This window comes from Pongo pygmaeus, chromosome 14 (assembly GCF_028885625.2).
Source record: "Pongo pygmaeus isolate AG05252 chromosome 14, NHGRI_mPonPyg2-v2.0_pri, whole genome shotgun sequence".
Lineage (NCBI taxonomy): Eukaryota > Metazoa > Chordata > Mammalia > Primates > Hominidae > Pongo > Pongo pygmaeus.
In genome coordinates this window covers 47,330,823-47,351,062 of record NC_072387.2, presented here as the reverse complement: position 1 = coordinate 47,351,062, position 20,240 = coordinate 47,330,823, and the positions used below count along the sequence as shown (strand labels likewise).

At 38.9% G+C, this 20,240-nt stretch overlaps 1 protein-coding gene across 1 annotated transcript in view; it reads right to left on the bottom strand.

Annotated features, from left to right (window-relative positions):
- Positions 1-20,240, bottom strand: part of FREM2 (FRAS1 related extracellular matrix 2) — a 208,632-nt gene that overhangs the window by 122,426 nt on the left and 65,966 nt on the right. The window contains exon 3 of the mRNA XM_054446945.2: positions 1,840-1,986. Within this exon, the coding sequence (XP_054302920.2) occupies positions 1,840-1,986 (147 nt within the window). The remainder of the gene's footprint in view (positions 1-1,839; positions 1,987-20,240) is intronic.

Here is a 20,240-nt window from a genome sequence, read left to right as displayed (position 1 = left end):
CCATTGAAAAAATAACAACAAAAAGAGCTCTTGTTTGACATTTTAGCATCCAGCTTAAGAAAAAAGAGGCAGTGGAGAAAAAAAAAGGCAAAAAAATAATTTTACAATCTTTTTCTACTGTTAACTTTCCCAATGCTATCCAGGGGCCTGTTGTGAGTGAAAAATTAAATAAACTCACCAGGAGTGGGAACACAGGTAAAAAATAGATAAATCTATTCTTAATAATCGGTAAGGTGCTCTGTTTTTTAGTTATCATTTTCCCCATGATTTATTTGCTATATGTTCAAGTACAAAGCAGAGTTAAGACGAATCGCTCCCTGATGATAAGACAGGATGTGCACATGTGCGCAGAGAATATGTCCCTAAAAGAGAGCGCAGTGAGAGCACTCAGAATATCCTAGGCTAAACACAAAGCGTGAGAAGCACAGCCAGGTGGAGGCTCATGCAAAATGAAGATGGAAGCAGAGGCTGGGGGTGAGGCCGTGGGGAGACCAGCCCCGCTGCAGCCAGAGCAACCTCAAAGACAGGGAAAGTGTCATGTGAAAACCTGGTCTTCTAAAGTTAAAAGGAAAAAAAAGAATTTTAAAAGTAAGGGGTAATTAATATTCAGAATCAAAACATGTCAGGGGAAATCAAAAAGAGTGGTGGGGTTTTGGCTGCAGCAAAAGTACAGCGGGGTGTGTGGGTGTGGGGGAGGGATGTTAGGGGTGACAGGGGTGTGTATTTTCGTGCATAGAGGTCTACTGTTTGAGCATCTTGAAGTTCATGGACCCAGTAAAATTTCAAAATAATCATTTGGAGACAAGTATAGGTTTACTAACTTTTTATTTTGCCAACATTTTCCTAGATTCCCACCTTAGTTGATAATCTCACTCAATGAAATCTCTTTTTATCCCATGCAAATTCCATTGGTCTAGATGTCTACGAAATATATGGTACCAAAAACAATATAGTTGCTTCAGGTACTGCCATTTTTATCAACATATTAAATATTTTGTGCCAACCATATTGCTGCTTAAAAGTACCAATATACTGCCAACTTTATTTTATGCTTCTATGAAAATCAAATATGAACTTGAGGCCAGGCACAGTGGCTCATGCCTGTAATCCCAGCACTTTGGGAGGCCGAGGTGGGCAGATCACGAGGTCAGGAGATCGAGACTATCCTGGCTAACATGGTGAAACCCCGTCTCTACTAAAAATACAAAAAATTAGCTGGGCGTGGCGGCGGGCGCCTGTAGTCCCAGCTACTTGGGAGGCTGAGGCAGGAGAATGGCATGAACCTGGGAGGTGGAGCTTGCAGTGAGCTGAGATGTGCCACTGCACTCCAGCCTGGGCAACAGAGTGAGATTCCATCTCAAACAAAACAAAACAAATATGAACTTGAATTGGAGTTGAAAAAAGGTTTCATTCGTTTGCTTTTGACTGTTAGTTTTATTTAAAAGAAGTAAAGCAGAAGAAAATCATTAGTATTTAACAATTTACTGTTGGTTACAAAGAAAGTTCACGATACTCACGTTTCAGAAAACTTTTATCTTATGGGTAAATTACAGATTTGCCTAAGCTCATTCTAAGATCTAGTGACATTTATTTTTATTTCATAACTTATTAGTGTTCCTGCCAATTTTTATACCAGAAAAAGATCATATGTACACAGAAGGCTTGAAGAGATAAGTACCTTGACACAAACCTGTTGCTTGTTTCTTTAGCAGTTAGAGAACTTTTAAATTTTAACTTTAAGCTCTAAGTGAACTAAACTGATACTTTAATCACTGTAGAATTATAAAACCTTTGCTAGAAAAATAAAATTTTGAGACAGAAATAAAAAATTAAACTTACTTATAAAAGAAGTTTCTCCCAAGTAACCTCTACGTTTAAGAACAACATCTAGAAATTTGGAGTCCTCATTGATCAGGTAATATTCCTTTTCAAAGGAGATCCATGCCCAATTCAGACGAAAATTCTGGTTCGTTAACTTGTTTCCACCTTGAAAATAAAAATTTAAAGCCATAAATTAGTGCTTTCTTGAATGAGTGATCTTAAAAATTCCACAGATTACTTTAATGAAACAACATTAACAATCAATAGAGCTACTTAGTTTGATACACAACTCTGGAATATATACATGGAGATACAGCTTGCAGTCTAGGGACTGTTACACATACATTCAATCGCTGACATAATTCTTCACAAATTCCTTGCTGTTTTAGGAGGGGAAGTAGGTAATGGGTAGGAAGTGCACAACTACCAGAGGCTATTTAGTTTAATCCTAAAACTAAATATCCAACTTGCAGGATAACTCATTTCCCACAAGGTGCCGCTGGAGAGCAAGTTTTCTAATCAGAGGGCTGCAAGGCTCCTTTGTGATGTTCTTAAAAAACACACAACTTCACAAATACCTTTTTCTGGTTCACAGAGCAATTGGGTGGAAGGTTTTAATTATAACCACTTAAGGAAAAACAAATATCCCTTCTCCGCCTCCCTTCCCCACTATATTCCACTCCATTCCTTAGAGCAAACAGTTCTTTTCATTGATTTCCATTCCACTCTGAAGATAAGGTTTTCCCCTCCCATCTTCCCACCAAAATGGAGCGGGCTGCCTATCAGGAGAAAATAAACCTTGCGTGTGATCTCTCTAATGTGAAAGCGACTATGTTGGGTAAATGAAAGGAAAAATGGTTATCAGCTGATCACTCTGCACGCATCCCTCTACTTCTTTTGATCTACACCAATTATTTCAGAGTAAGGTGAGGTTTACAAACAAAGGCATCAGTAATGCCTTTTAAGTCTTTCTGAAAGAGGCTGTAAAAAAAAAAAAAAAAAAAAACGCCCAAGTAACAAACACAGCTAGAGGCACAGTTTTCATTCTAGTTTCTTCTCTTTGCAATTCACATAGAAAAATAAATGAAAGAGGAAAATCTCAAAACTTTAATAGACGACAAAAAAAAATCTACACAAGGGAAAACGTTGAGTGAGCGAAGACATGAAAATACGTTCATCTTTGCTTGAACTTTTAAAAAATAAAAACTGCAGCAACTTTGAGCTATCAACTTAACACATACTAAAGATTAAAGAGAATACCTCATACAACTGAGATTATGTAGGGAAATTGTTTTCTTGTTTACTGTTGTTTGACTTTCAAATTAGCACAAGCCTTTTGGACAGCTATGTGCCAATGTGTGCAAGCGGCAAAAAGATGGTTATATCATTCAATCTTGTAGGTCCTTCTGTGGGATTTTTGCTTTAAGAGAAGCAGAAATATATTTGTAAGGAACTATTCATTGCAATATTTTCTATAATAACCCCAAACCTTAAAAACTATCTTACAGTATATCAAATCAATAAAATGTTATTCAACTCCTAAACAATAAATATGAAATTGTTGTTGGAACACCGAAAACACTAAAAAGCACAACAAATGGTACTGATGCTGTGAACGTAGCTTCGTAAAATGAGGCATGATACAGGAGAAGCTGCTTGGTGTTTTAAATGATGGGATTATGGACTTTCCTATTTTTAGTTAATTTATCAACTATAAAATATAAATAGATTGGGGCCGGGCGTGGTGGCTCACGCCTGTAGTCCCAGCACTTTGGGAGGCTGAGGTGGGTGGATCCCCTGAGGTTGGGAGTTTGAGACCAGCCTAACCAACATGGAGAAACCCCGTCTCCACTAAAAATGCAAAACCAGCCAGGCATGGTGGCGCATGCTTGTAATCTCAGCTACTCAGGAGGCTGAGGCAGGAGAATCGCTTGTACCCGGGAGGCGGAGGTTGCGGTGAGCCAAGATCACACCATTGCACTCCAGCCTGGGCAACAAGAGTGAAACTCTGTCTCAAAAAAAAAAGGCTGGAGAGCAGGAATTTTGTGTCAGTTTGTCAGTTTAACACGGAAACTCATTCCACATTTTGCCCTGATGAAACTTACTATGCCCAATGTCTGCCGCACCCTGAGTGCTGCTCTGGAGAGGAGAGGCCATGGGCTAGGAGGCTCCTAGAACTGGAGTCCAAGGCCCACCCACATCACTTCTAGCTGCTGTCTGACTCTGACCAAGTTACTTCTCTGGATCTCTGTTTCCTTTTCTGGAGAGTCAGGTGAGGGTGATGCTAATTAGCACCTGTGATTTCTTCGAAGATTGACTCAGATAACCCATACACACACATAGCGTTCTGAGGTCAACAGTATCATTCAACAAATGCAAGCTCACTCTGTCCTGCCATGCCACACACACCCAAGCCCACCCCACATGCCCACTGCTGGACTGCTATTCATCTGCCTTACACCCACCTGTGCTCCTCTCTCCTTTGCCCCTCTTGCCTACAGCTTTTGCCGATATCAAGTGGACTTTTCTTTGCAGATTTCCAGGTTCATCCTGACCTACCCTGATTGCTCCCCTTGCGCTCTAATCTGCCCATTTGGAGGTCAAGCCAAGATTCTTGCAGCTCCTGGGATTTGCCACCCTCACTCTTTCCATCATCCTTGTCCTCTTGCCTAAAATGAGGACCCCTATCTTCCTTGGCTGACACTTTCCACTCCTTATCGCTGCTCTATCCCCCTCCTGTGCTCCAGCCCTCTCATCTCTTTGTGGTTCTGCAGCTGTTCTCTTATGATTACTCTGTATAGTTGTGCACTTTAGTGGGTATCCTCTCATATTTGATTGTATTAATTTAATAATTGTACTAAATTGCACTAATTTACATGAATAATTGAGAGTATCCATTCTTTCATTATTGCCAATACTTGTTCTCATTGTTTTTAAAAAATATTTTAAAAAAATGATTGTGTTTATGTTCCATTAATTGGAACATCATCTAGAAAGTAATAGAAAAGATAGAATAACATGCAATTGATTAAATTAGTACATAAAACAGCTCTGATTTCAAAACCAATTATCAGATGAAAACACCTTTATGTCACACTCCTGTCCACTTTAAATTGTGGTTCCAACAAGCCTAGGTTTCATTCCAAACTTCTTGTCATGCTCTACCAAGCCTTTTCTTGTCCATTCTAACACCTATGACTTCACATCCTATCACTTCCCCTTAAAGAGAAATATCCATCCTCTCACATCCAACCTCTCACTCTTTTCTGAACAAAGGTGGCTGTTGTTGTATTTGCTATATCTTCTGCCCAGGACATCCTTAGTTTTCCTACTCTTTCTGGGAATCCCTATTCCTCTAAATTTTAACAATTCTTAGCTAATTTTAAGATTCGATTCTAACCCTTTCCTGAGATATTCCAGAAAATATCATTCTCTTCTAAATATGGCACATTTTAAGAATATTGAGTCACTGAGGGCTTCTGTCTTCAGTTTTTATAAAACAGCAAACCCAATGCAAACTCCAGCACTCTCTACCCCTTTATTCTGATTAGTTTTTCTCTACAGTACTTTCCAAAATCTTATATCCTATATATATTTACTATTTTTTTTTTTTGTCATTTTCTGTGTTCTCCCACTGCAACACGTGATCCAGGAGGTCTGGGAGCTCATTTAACTTATTGTTAGAAAAACGCCTATTGCATCAATTAGAAACTCTAATGTCTTGGCTGAAAGTTTAGTGGTCGTTCATTTATTGAGCAATATAAATTTTCTATGTAAACGTAACATATCTCTTTCATTACTGAATCTTTTTATTAAAAAACAGTAATTGGTTTAATGACACTCTTTCTAAAATGTTTGCATACTTCTTGAAAGATTTTAAGTGATACATAAATGTGAATTATTGGAATTTGTGTTTCTCTAAATGACACTCCCAGGGATTATTGATGACTAAAGGGCTATTTAACCCTTCCATTCCCTTTGTGGATGGTTTTAGAGATACCTAATTTCATCTCTACTTATATATCTGTAAAAATTATTTTCAGGTTTGTGCCTGTGTTCTGAAAGGATGAAGTTGCCAGGTTACTGGTTAATCAGAGGTTTTGAATGACACATAGCTGAATAGTTTGCTAGTATTTCATATGTACAACCACCACCTTGAGATTTTATTTCAAAATAAAATTCAGAAAAAATATAAAGAAGCTTTGCTTTGTAAGACAGGGATATGGCCCAAAGTAACTATTATAGAAAATTTAGAATTCCCACTAAAACTGGGATTTTAAACCAGAGAATATAAATGAAACAGATATTTAACTAGAAAAAATGCAGTCTATAAAGCTTAAATCTGAATGGAATTAAATACTACACAACTCTTCTGTACGTTACACATGTGAATCAGATTTGGTTTCAGAATTTGTAAAATCTTAGGTACTCACTTCTTACGCAAGAGTGATATAGAGATTTGAGGAACCAAGCTGTAACTTATTGTAACTCCCTTTACTAAAACTGTGACCTTGTATAACTGAACTCTGTATTTTATTGGAAGAATAGAAAGATACCTTATTTACTAATTTGTTACCTATCACGTAAACTCCTCTAAAACCTCAATTCATGGAAATAATAAACACTGACACTTTAACAAAAGCTACAGCTTACTGAATGTGAAATTATAGATGAAGTTAAATAATGTTAAAAACTGACAAATTTTTACTTAAACAAAATTCGTTGCCTTTCTAAAATAGATTCTGTCATCTATAGTGCACGAGGAGCTTGTCTCAGCACCTCATTGGAAAAAAATTAAAGTCCATGACTCATGTCATAAATCCACACAACAGGCGCCTGACAGCTGATAACCACACTCCCAAATGCTCTGTCTTCAAATCCTGACACCAAAGCCATTAAGGTTTTGATGAAAAGACCTCTTTTGAACTTATCCAGCTGGTCTTTAGACTTCTTCATTTTCTTCAATTCAAACTCAGTAGTTTTTTTTTTTTTTTAGAATAACAAAGAATACCAAACTCCAATTAGCCCTCCCTAAAAGCTCAGGGCTGCCCGATCTCTCTAAAGACAAAGCATTTAGTCTTCAATAATATGAAACTAGTGCCACAATTTTGACTTGTATTTGATAAAGGGGACATGTCCATTCAGCTTTGACAACAAATTTCTTCTTGGAGAATAGTTACAAATAGAAAATATTGTTGGTAATTTCTAGCTTGGTAAAATCTCATTTGCCCAGAATAAAGCTCAGCTTCAAAGCTGAACTGAAAATCAACTATACAGAAATTTTTAAAAGCTGGATGTAGTCCTTTAAATCAGCGATATAGATATTTATATGAGAAAAGATTAAGATAATAATACTATTACCTACCTTATTGGGGAAATTAGATCATTTGATTTTCGTTATTGTTTTAGAGACATGGTGTCACTCTGCTGACCAGGCTGGAGGGCAGTGATGCTATCACAGCTCTCTGCAGTCTCAAACTCCTGGGCTCAAGTGATCCTCCCACCTCAGGCCCCTGAGTAGTTGGGACTATAGGTGTAAGCCACCGCACTGGGCAGATAATTTGATTTTTAAGCAGATTTTTAAGAAGTCTTGTTCTGTTAGACAGCAAGGACAGGGATTAGCAACCATGCATCTACCATCCGAATCAACGCTAGAGATTATGGTGAAGATCTAAAATTAAAGTTAAAATAAGGGATTCATTTCATTGCCATTTCTGTGATAGGATTATCTTCTCTTGAACTTTGCATTGCCTCAGAATCTTCCATAGGAGAATCTCCTCGAGCTTGCGGAATCCTGTCCTCTGGTCCCTAAAGTCAGACTGACTTCACTCTTTGCTGAAAACCACCTGGTGCTGAGCTGAAGCCGACTTGGCTCTTACCCTGCCTCCAGGGGCTGGCATTCAACTGCGGGAGATGGCACAGGCACCTAGATAATGTGCACAAACTAGAGCCTGGCAAATGCTGTGAGAGGCACTGATAATGAGCTGTGGGAGTTCACAAGAGTGAGGGATTACTGTAGCCTGAGGGAATCAAAGACAAATTCATGGAAGAGATAGTGTTTAAATGGGGGCTTAAGTACAGAGTGGTATTTAGACATTCAGAGAGATGGAGGGGAAGGCGTTCCTGGAAGATTAGTTATAAGAAGAGAGATAAGAAATCCGGTCAAAAAAAAAAAAGGAACTTCAAAGAATTCAATGTGGTAGGCACTCAGGGCATTTACTAAATATTTATTTCCTTCTCCTCCTATTTAAGAGATTGGATATTAGAGACAAAGAAGGCAAGGTCAAGATACATCTGCAGCACACCCTGGATCATCCAGAGGTGACTCAGGCACCGAGGGATGACAAGCTTTAGACTACTTGATAATTTCAATAATGATTAGTCCAATAGTAAGGTATTCAAGAATTGCTGCTTATGATAATTGTTATATCATTTTCTCCCTTCCTTCTGAACACTCCCTCCTCACCATTTCCATTGCCCAACACATTCTGAAAATGAGGCAGCACAGCACAGGGGTCAGATCCACAAACAAATATGGAGACTTGGTAGAGAAATGTAGAGAAAGAGGAATGGGGCCGGGTGCGGTGGCTCACGCCTGTAATCCCAGCACTGTGGGAGGCCTAGGAAGGCAGATCACTTGAGGTAGGGAGTTTGAGAGCCTGAACAGCATGGTGAAACCCCGTCTCTACTAAAAATACAAAAGTTAGCTGGGCTTGGTGGCAGGTGTAATCCCAGCTACTCAGGAGGCTGAGACAGGAGAATTGCTTGAACCTGGGAGGTGGAGGTTGCAGTGAGCCAAGATCATGCCACTGCACTCCAGACTGGGCAACAGAGTCAGACACCATCTAAAAAAAAAAAAAAAAATGAGGAGTGGCATGACAAAGACCCAGGAGGTAGAGGGAAATAGGCATAGCACCACGACACACGTGGGTTTCCGCTGGACACACACAGCTTGTAGTGATCTTTTGGGCCATTTTTAGGATAGCCATGTACAAGCACAAAAGAATAAACGGAGCTATGATATCTTAGTAATTGTCACACAAACTACACTGAATTGAGATCAAATGTGGATTATTTCATACTCTACTCAAGATTCAGACAAGCAATGGCCAGATTACATGGAGGTGGAGACGGATGCTGACAAATATATCAATGTTCACTTTACAAGCCAAGAGTGTCACAGTCCACATTACTATGTGTAATTTTGTTCCCTGAGGACATGATATGGTTACATATATACCCATCCCAGGTACATAATGTGGGTATATAATGGGTATCTGTACACAAGTTTCCAAAGACTGAAATTCCTATTCATCTACTATGCAAAAGACTAATATATGGTTGATTCTCATTATTCCTGGATTCCATATTTACAAACTGCTCTACTCATGAAAATTTATGTTAGCCCCCAAATTAATACATGTGGTACTTTTGTAATCATTCTCAGACACGTGCAGAGGGGCATCAAAAAATTCTCATCACCTGACACTCTGTGCTTTCTTGTTTCAGCTCTCATGCTGTAAAGAAGTATCCTATTCACAGTTTTTTTAGTGCCACAATTTCCATATTTGTGTGCTTTTTGTTGGTGATTTTGCTATTTTTAAAAATGGTCCCCAACCGGGCAGGCACGGTGGTTCACGCCAGTAAACCCAGCACTTTGGGAGGCTGAGGCGGGCAGATCACCTGAGGTCAGGAGTTTGAGACCAGCGTGGCCAACATGGTGAAACCCTGTCTCTACTAAAAATATATATATACACACACACACACACACACACACACACAAATTAGCCGGGCATGGTGGCACATGCCTGTAGTCCCAGCTACTTGGGAGACTGAGACACGAGAATCGCTTGAACCCGGAAGGCAGAGGTTGCAGTGATCCAAGATCGTGCCACTGTACTCCATCCTGGGCAACAGAGTGACACTCCGTCTCAAAAAAAAAAAAAAAAAAAAAAAAAAAAGGCCCCCAACCATAGTGCTAAAGCACTGTCTGGTGTTCCTAAGAACAAGAAGGCTGTGATGGGCCTTGCAAAGAAAATAAAGAAAATTTGTGTGCTAGATAAGTTTTGTTCAGGCTGTGAGTGTGCCGTGTTAGTGAATCAACAACATATAGTTAATAAGGTGTCTTTAAATAGAAACACATAGAAAACAAGGTTATAATTGATTGGTTGATGAAATGTGACCAGAGGCTTGTAGAAACCTAACCCTGTATTTCCCCTAGGAGCAATGCTTCAGTATTTGCTAATTCAATATTCACTGTGATTTTACAGAAATGTAACTGCGCTGAACAGTTAAAATCAACTGTATTTACTCAGTAAAAGTCACAATAGATTATTCTTTGGGGACACAAAAATAATGGAGCACAGAAGCAGAAAAATGTTTACCCCGCACACATTTTGTCTTGCTTTAATCAATCCCTTTTCTGGCATATGCTCAGGAGTGTGAATTGAAAGGAACCCTCACTGCGTTCTCAGATGGGCAGCTCTGGCCTCCCTACAGCCATCTGTCCCTGGCCACGACAATACTAGGATGTAGACACAGCTGTGGCTTGGGGGTGAAGGGTGTACTGGCTCCCGCATGGCTACCTGTTAATTTGAGGGTATACAAAGAAAATTTGTAGGATTGTTGTTAGCCTATAGGAAAGTGATATACATGGAATGAATTCCAATGAAGAATCACTCCTAATCCTACTAGAGAATTTTAGAATAATTCATTTTAGGATCTCAGTTTAAGCAACAGCCCACACCTGGGGTTCCTGTCTTCCTATGCTTAGGTGGGAAACTGGAGTGACAGACCTCATGGAAGCTGATTTTCTTGGGCTATAAAGGAGCCTGTGGAGAGAGAACCTGTGGTAATGAAAATGGATGTCAGGCAAAATAATGGACTCTATACAAAAGCTTAATTGTCTGAGTGTAGGGATTCAAAGTGTAGTGTAGATTTTCTCATCTCTAATTCTTGCCCAGGCTCCTGGATGTATGTTTGGATCCAGGGAAAGAAAGCAGTATAAGTGGAAATTTAAAAAGATGCTTAATTAGTCTCTTTTTCACACCAGGGGCCAAGCAGCACACTTTTGGATACCCTTTTCCTTCAACAGAGAATAACAGAAAATATCACCACACAGCTATGTGGCCCACCCTTGGGGGTTCCTGGGGCCGCAGGGAGGGTTCCTCCTATGGGGGAGCTGGGCATAGCTGTGATAGGATTTCTAGTAGAGCTGTGCAGATGTTGGGCAACTGGACTTACTATGGAAAACACCTATCCTTGGGGCAGAAGTGATATTAAAAATAATCTTGACTGGCCGGGCACAGTGGCTCATGCTTGTAATCCCAGCACTTTGGGAGGCCGAGGTGGGCGGATCACGAGGTCAGGAGTTCAAGACCAGCCTGACCAACATAGTGAAACCCTGTCTCTACTAAAAATACAAAAACTAGCCGGGTGTGATGGTGCGTGCCTGTAATCCCAGCTACTCAGGAGGCTGAGGCAGGAGAATTTCTTGAACCCGGGAGGCGGAGGTTGCAGTGAGCTGAGATCGTACCACTGCACTCCAGCCTGGGTGACAGAGCGAGACTCCATCTCAAATAATAATAATAATGATAATCTTGACCAACCAGTGGCATGGGCTTTGACCAATCAGAACTGGCATAATATAGGCATTGGACAATCAAAACACAAAAAAGAGAAACCATCACACTCATCAAAAACAACTGGAACTCAAGTGCAGGTATAAACTGGCTGAATTCAGCTCAGCCTTGGGGACTCTGAAAATGCCTGCAGAGGAGAGCGGGACAGATTGAGGGCCATGGTCAGGGTGATTTTGATAATATGCACATTATCTCAATGAATCTCGCAGCAACCCTGCAATTTAGGTATTTCCACATTCTGTGCATGAGGTAAATCAGTGTCAGATTAAACTACCCACTTTACATCCCAAGGGGTGTAGTGTGTGGTAGATGTAGCATTCAAGTGCAGCCTGCTAATATTATTCCTATACTTCTTCTGAGTCTTCATTTGACGTTGTTTAGGTGAATATCCTATTTGCAGGCTATTCTAGTTTAATTTGCTTAACTTAATTTATAAATTAGTGCTACTGGAAAGAAGCAAAACTGTCATCTGAGTGAGTTTCCCTCTACTATCAGCTCTCATTCTAGTGAATAGTGAGGCCCTCAAATGATAAGTATTATGTGACAAAGCAAAGGGTATGAAAGCCGGTTAATAAATATTTGAGATGGATTTATAAAAAATTAACGCAAGCTAGGATTTAAGACCCTCGGTTTGATGAATTAATTTGGAGCCAAAGCCAAAATCCAGGGAAGCTAGAAGGAAAATCCTCCTTCCAGGCTGAATAATGTGCATCATCAGGCCACAGCCAGGTTGGAATGGGAATCTGCAAGCCTGAGCCTGCAGGGATCCTCTGCATTTCTCTAAGCACAGCCCCCTCCCCCAGCTCCATTCAAAAATAAAATAAAATAAAATAAAATAAAAGTAAAATAAAAAGAATGTGTTAATTTTCATCCCCTGCAACAAAAATTGGGGAAAAGGCAGGAAGAAACATGAGTTTACATCCCCTCGCCTAGAGTTTAAGCATATTTCTTTCATCAAACCTGATTTAATTGGGTAACACTGTACTTTCTTAATTAGGAGCTTACACTTAGTGGAATGAATGTCTGTACTGCTGGTATGCACGCCTAGGATAAGGAATTCAGGTGTACACCTACAGAGGACAAAGGACAAAGCAATACATAACTGCAAGATGAACTCTCATTTACAACATTCAGGTTATTGGATTATCATTTGGAGTCTAAATTACAAGCTAATTTTGTCATTTTAACACTGTGATGTGAGTGGCTGAGAATTATTTTTTCCTGAAAATGCAAGTATAACACTGTATTTTAAACAAGAACACAAACTAACTCAAGAAATGATTATGGGAATGAATAATACAAACAGATGCCAAGCATTTTAGAGCAGAATGAATGCTGGATTCCATCTTTTCTCAATACTCCATTTTACCAAGATTCAGAAAGGTTGGGATGTGAATAAGATTACAAAGCATTTTAAATTCCCAGGGATTTCACTCCTGGTTTAGTGGTCTTTCTGTTTAACAGGCTGTAATCTCAAATACTGTTCTTAAGCATAAGATTATTTAAAAATGTGTTTAAAATTAAATAACATTGTATGTGTATATATAATTTGGGAGGACTTACTTTATTTTCCGTAAAGCAGCCCAGATATAATTTTTAAAATTATTTTTCACTTGTACAGAAGTTAAAAAAATTTTTTTAAATACTATACTGTTATAGAAAAAATAACTGCTTTACCAAGAGTTAAGTTTGTCAAGAAGATCCACACCCTCTTCTCCCTCTGGGGAAGAGAAAAAACACAAAACAAAACACCTGGTGCAGCAAGATTTCATGCATGCACTGCCTGAAGCTACGAATAAATTTATTAGGTCTCTGGCAACACATTCTTAAAATAAACTTAATAGCCTTCAGGTCTCTGTTCAAACCAGAGCCTAATTCCTTTTGTGGCGCCAGACTTCTCCCCCCACCCCAAAGGAGACCCTGAGCTAAAGGAAAGCAGTGGTTCTCTACACTTCTCCACCTCTTTGAGTAACCGGTTTAGCACCATTTAGTTAATTCTCTGTGAAGTGAGGCTGTTTTCTAATTCCTATTTGTATAACAGTACCATACATAGACACTGTCATCACAATTAACATGGATTATACTCTGAACTGTATCTTGGATTATCTTTTGAAAATGTGGTATATCCACATTAGGAGACAAAAATATAGAAAGGGAAAATTTCTATAGAAATTTATATAGATTTATATAGATGAAGTGCCTTCATCTGACAGTTAATAAGAAAACATTTTTTTAATCTGACTTGTTTCCATTATTACCAAAACTTAAATCTGATGCCTAGTATGAAGAGATTAGAGTGGGGTGGGAGAAGAAAAGCCATTCTATGAATTAAAATACTGTGAGTGAATCTTAACTCAGAATCCCAGAAAATTAGATTGAAAATTAGAAATAGGAACTTCCTGAAGATAATTTTAGTTTAATTAGTTATTATTGCTTTTAAAATCTAAGTCAGGAACATGTTCTTAGCTCTATTTGTTTTCAGCAGCAAAATCGAGATTTGAAAGTTTTAAACTCCTAGACTTAAAAAAACATATATAACATTATACCTGGTTACTTAGCTATTGCTCCTGTGAGAAACTAAATGAGATGTGTCATTAATATCTGTCAAAAAGGAAGGAGAGAAGGAGGGAAAGAGAAAGCAGGGTGGGAAGTGACAATGTGGGGGAGACAGACAGAGACAGAGACAAAGACAGGATGGAGTAAAATAGCATCAATGTCATATGTTTGTTTTTCACATTTTCTTTTCATTTATTTCAGATTAGTTTTGTGAAGCTAGCTTTGCTGCTTAGCGTGTAGTATTATTTAATTAGTTGAACCCTTTGGTGATTGCTCTGATCCCTTTGGAATTGTGCCAGAGCTACAAAAGCAGCCCTTCTCATTAATTTCACTATCTCAGATTAATATAAAAGCTGTTCATTTTGTATATTTGGCTGCCAAAAGGAAAACACACACACACACACACACACACACACACACACACACACACACAGAGTAAGTAGAAAAACAAGTTGGTGTGGTCTTAGAGCGCCAGTCCTTGTTAGAAAAAAAAAAGTTAGACAATGTACAGTTTTATTTAATTGATATTTTGGAATGAATTCCATGAAAAGCACATATGTTAGGAAGTATAAAGTTGGTTCACATATAGTCCCTTCTGTGAAATGTAGACTCTAGTAAGGAGGGTAAACCAAATACTATACATACATTATAATGCAAAATGTAAGGTGAAAAGCTAACAGAAATCTCCTGGGGCTCAGAGGAGGGAGGGGAGCACATTGGGTTGGAAAGACCATTAAAGGCTTGGCACAAGGGTCCGTGGATGGAGGATGGGCCCCTCCCAGAAGAAGGAACTACAAGAAAACCGATTCAGGGAAGGACAGTGCAGCATGTGTGTGGGCAGCAATAAGAGTCAAGCTCTGTAGGGTTTGTGAAAGGAAAAGGGGAGGAGGAGATAAGCTGGAAAATCAGGCCGCTCACAAAGGAAACTTGGGGCATAGACAGACATAATTTGCACCACGCTTTAAGAAATATTGATTTGGAGACAGCAAGTGTTGGCAAGGATGTGGAGAAAAGAGAATTCCTGTACATTGTTGATGGGAATGTAAATTGGTACAGCCCTTATGAAAAACAATACAGAAGTTCCTCAAAAACAAAAAAAATAGAACTGTCATATGATCCAGCAATCCCACTTCTGAGTATATATTCAAATAATATGAAATCAGGATATTGAAGGAATATCTGCATTCCCATGTTCACTGTAGTGTTATCTACAATGGCCGAGACATAGAATCAACCTCAGTGCTTATCCATGGATGAAAAAAACAGAAAACAAAACTGTGGTAGAATTGTTGGTGGAAATGTAAAGTTTAGTGCAGCCACCATAGAAAACAGCATGGCTTTGGGAGGCCAAGGCGGGCAGATCACCTAAGGTCATGAGTTCAAGACCAGCCTGGCCAATATGGCAAAATCCCATCTCTACTAAAAAGTACAAAAATCAGTTGGGTGTGGTGGTGGGTGCCTGTAATACCAGCTACTTGGGAGGCTGAGACAGGAGAACCGCTTGAACCCCAGAGGCGGAGGTTGTAGTGAGCTGACATTGCGCCACTGCACTCTAGCCTAGGCAACAGAGTGAGACTTCATCTCAAAAAAAAAAAAAAAGAAGAAAACAGCATGGCTAAAAACAGAACTACCGTATGATCCAGTTATCCCACTGCTAGGTATATACCCAAAAGAAAGGAAATCAGTGTATTGAAGAGATACCTGCACTCCCAAGTCTATTGCAGCAATATTCACAATAGCCAAGATGTGGAATCAATTTAAGTATTCATCAATGGATGAATGGATAAAGAAAATGTGTTCTATATACATAGTAGAGTATCATTCAGCCATAAAAAAGAATGAACTCTTGCCATTTGCAGCAATATGGTTGGTACTTCCAGTCATTATGTTAAGTAAAATAAGCTAGGCACAGAAAAACACATAACACATGGATCTCACTCATAGGTAAGTCTCACTCCCGTTTTTAAAACCATCAGATCTCTGAGACCCATTCACTATCACAAGAACAGCAAGGGAAAGACCAGCCCTCATGATTCAGTTACCTCCCACCAGGTCCCTCCCACAACACGTGGGAATTATGGAAGCTACAAGATGAGGTTTGGGTGGGGACACAGAGCCAAACCATATCAGAGGTACTCAAAGAGTCCATTCATTTTGATTAGTAAAAATAAATGACGAATAAATTTCTTGGAGGAGTTTTGGTCCTAAGCAACTATTTCGCCAAAATCCAAATGCATACTACATACAGGTAAAAGTTAGGCCCTACCCCTTTCCTTCTCTCTCTTTCAACTTAGGAAGAAAATGAGGATCAGTGTGACAAAATTTTTCTCCTAGGCCAAGAAAAACTATGTTTTGCTGCACTTGATTAATATAAAATGCAGGTGGCATTTTTGAATATGCGGAGGATTTGAGACAATGATTACTGCAGAGAATTCATACTAATTGCATGCACAAACTTTTTAAAGAGCAGACTTGGAAAGTGAATACATTGACTTTACAATTAATAATAAGGTCTAAACCAGTAGTTCTTGGAGAAGGGGCAATAATTTTGCCCTTTGGGGTATGTTTGGCGATGTCTGGAGATAGTTTTGACCGTCACAAGTTGGGGAGAGGAGTGAAGGGCAAGGCAGGGGGTGTTACTGACATCTAATGGGTAGACGCCAGGGAGCTACAGATCCCACAATGCACAGGAGAGTCAGACCCTCCCGCTCAACACACACACAAAGCAGTAGAATTATCTGGCCCCAAATATCAATAGCACTGGTGTTGAGAAACCGTGGTCTCTACTTGTTATATTGTGATATATCAACATTTATAACCTAACATGAACATATGATCTGACTTTTCTTGGTAATTCATGTTTTCTTATAAATTGAATTGAGAATATATATGAGCAAATGATAAAACTGCCTCCTCTTCTTACATAAATATGCAGAACTTTTCAAGTCCATCATTGATGTGGAAAAGTTTCCTGTAGGAAGTGTTTATTCTCTTGTTGCAGAAAGTAGTTGAGCCAGTAATTTTCCTACTGTCAACATTTATGGCTAATCCTTTGGGAAGTTAGAGGTGAGGAAGGATCTTGAGAAATGCACCAAATTGTGTCAAAGTTTGATACTGTATGCATGATTTAGATTTCAGTATGAAATCAAATATGTGGGTGATGATTTCCATGTTAGATGTTTTAAGCAGATTAGGCTTCACCAACCCGTGTTAGAGCTGAGAGCACAAAATAGAAAGGCTTCCTAAGGTCACTGCAGATAGACAAAGCTGGGCGCTGAACACAAGTTCTCCAGATTCCCGTGTCTTTATTGTAGCCCAAAAGAGAAATACTACATGTTCCAATGCACATGTGCTTGTCAGTACACACACATGCACCTGCACACACAAGCATGCACAGCCTTACCTTTGTTCTTACAAAGAACAAAAATGTCTTCCTCTCCAAAAACATAGAACACACAGCATCCTTTACATGTTTTTCCATTGAACAATTTGGGAAAGCGCTTCCCAAAACAATTTTTTTGAATCTTATTTTTCCTGGTAGTTAATAGGTATTACATTTATAAAAAAAATCACTCTATGTTAACTAAGGGAAAAATAAGCTGTATTAAGCTATGTAAACAAAATTCTTACCTGCAGTAATTCCTAGGGTCTTTAATATGTGAATATGCACTGAGGAAGTCTAAGGAACGGATTGGAGCACACAGCATTTCTCAATCTCATTTCAGCAGGGAATCTGTGTCTTAAGGCATCATGTTAAGACTCTGATCTACAGCGCATACTTTGGGACAAGTTGGCTTTGAATACAAACCATTCGAAACACAGATATGAGCAGAGAGCCTGTGCAGTATCAATCACATGCAGGTCACATAATTTTCGTTTGTCATATTTGACACTAATAGTTAGAACTGCACGTCATAATCTTGAGGAACAAATCCAAATACAATTTAAAAACTTCTTCCCTACCAGCAATACAAATTCTGGTTCATGTCATTTCCATTTCCTAATCCAAATGGCAAAATAAATATGTTAGTTTGTAGAATGCCAAGAAAAATATAAGTTCAGGTAAACACAACTGACTACCGGTATATTCGTTCCATAGACAGACGACATTTATTGCTGGAACACACACTTTGCTTTTTTTGCAACTTAACTGTATAATGTCCCAGCCCTTTTTTTTTTAATTAGTCAAATGTGGGATCAGATCTCAGAAGAGACAAAGGTTAGGATTTTGGCCAGTTCCAAAAAAACACAGCTAAAATCACCAACAATGTACAACGAGCTATGTCGGCCTCCTGTTTTCAGTTGGATCTTACTCCGTGTGGATATTTGAACCCTACGATCTGCCCAGCTCTGATAAGGGATTTAAAGGCTTACTAAGAAGAATGCTTCTGAAGCTATTAAAATAACCAGTATGGGAAGCATGGACTAAGCTGGGTTTTGGAAAGAGGATAATGCTGCAACATAAACTTTAAGGCTGATAAACAGATAAAAATTCTGAAAGCACATTGTTTCCTAGTCTGCACTTCTTCCTCACCCTGATCAGTAACTGTTTCCCATGAGAATATCAATAAATACAACAGCTCTGTACTCATCAATTTTAGAAGGAAGCTGATAGACAATTTTGAGTCATCGATTTGCATCTCAACTGATTATGGTAATAATATTAATAAGTTGTATTGGAAAATACCTTTATTGACTGGAGAACCAAATGAGTTAGAAAATGAAAATTAACTAAACTTACTTCTATGTTATTTGCATAGACAAGGAAAAAAACACATAAATATGTGTGTGTGTGTGTGTATGTGTATTTGTGTATATGTATTATACATATACACACTCACCAGGCACTCTGGAGATTTAGCACAACAGATGAATACACACACACACACACACCCACACACACACACATATTATATCAGCTTTATGCACTCAAGAAATTCAAACTGAAAATTTTTATGAGAAGAGGAAATGCATACACAGAGTAAACCAGACCATGAGTACCCTTCAAAGAATAATAGGATAACTATCCTTTGGGAATATAGAAAATTCTCAGAATGCATTCTTAAGAGAGGAAAATCTCATAAATATCTTTTAATACCTTAATGATAACAAAGTGAGTGAGACTGTGGGGAACATCTACATTTCTTCTGTTTCTTACTCTCTCGCCTCCATTTTCTCAATATGGTGGGCAAGGTAGGTAGGGATTGGGACTCAAACAAGGAAATACCTGATAGAATGTATAGACGCTGGACTAAATGTATCGAAACAAGGGAAACTGGGCTGACCTGCCCAGGCTTGTAAGCAAGGTCTGCACTAGAATATCTGGATGGCTTTGGAAGCTCCAACCCGGCGGTGTTTGGAACTCTGCACTGGTTTCTACCAAGGACCCAGGAAATGCTGCCAAATCGCCAAAGGTTGTCTCTGTGCACCTTCTGTCTTGGTAATATCTTCTTCCACACTTTCATTTGTTCCCTGGAAGAAGTTAAATCTTCTTTTGGTCATTTAAAGCTCTCACTCCCTTCATGGCAGCCACTCAACTCAGCAATTTTACCTCTTCCCTCCTGACTTAAATGATAAATCCCTTTACCTGAATGCCATTGGTCAGGTACAGAGCGGCTTGTTATTAGTTATTCAGCCTAAAAAATGCATAAGCTTATCTTTTCAAGGTTTCCTATAAATGAGGCTCTTTGAGACATACAAAATATTCTTCTACTAGAAGAGAAAATTTTAATCATGGGTACTTCAATAATCTTTGCCTACTTTAGACCATTCCTTTTAGGTAACTTAGCCTGCAGTCAATTTTCTGCCTCCCACCCACTGGCTCTGTCACTTCTAGGGATAGAGTTTCAGCTTAGAAAAGTGCTTTGGATATTATGAGTAGGAATGTGGCCATTTTTATGTGTTATGGCAAAATCTTGAGTGAACCTTACTGCACTTTACACTCAACACACCTAGACATCATTACAAATCTTTCACTGGGAAAGGCCAGAAGACATATTAATAGTAGCCTCATTGTGTACAGGTTTTCCCTACTTATCTTTTTTGCAAGCTTTATCAAAAGGTAAAATAGGATTGAGATGTTGTTATGCAGAAAAAGAGTTCACAGTTATCGAGCCTATGTTTAGAGTTCCTACTTAGCATAAGCGGTCTAAAGAGCAATTTAGGACAGATGAATAGAGACGAATACAACTATAAGAGTTCCATAAAAATATGCACTTGCAA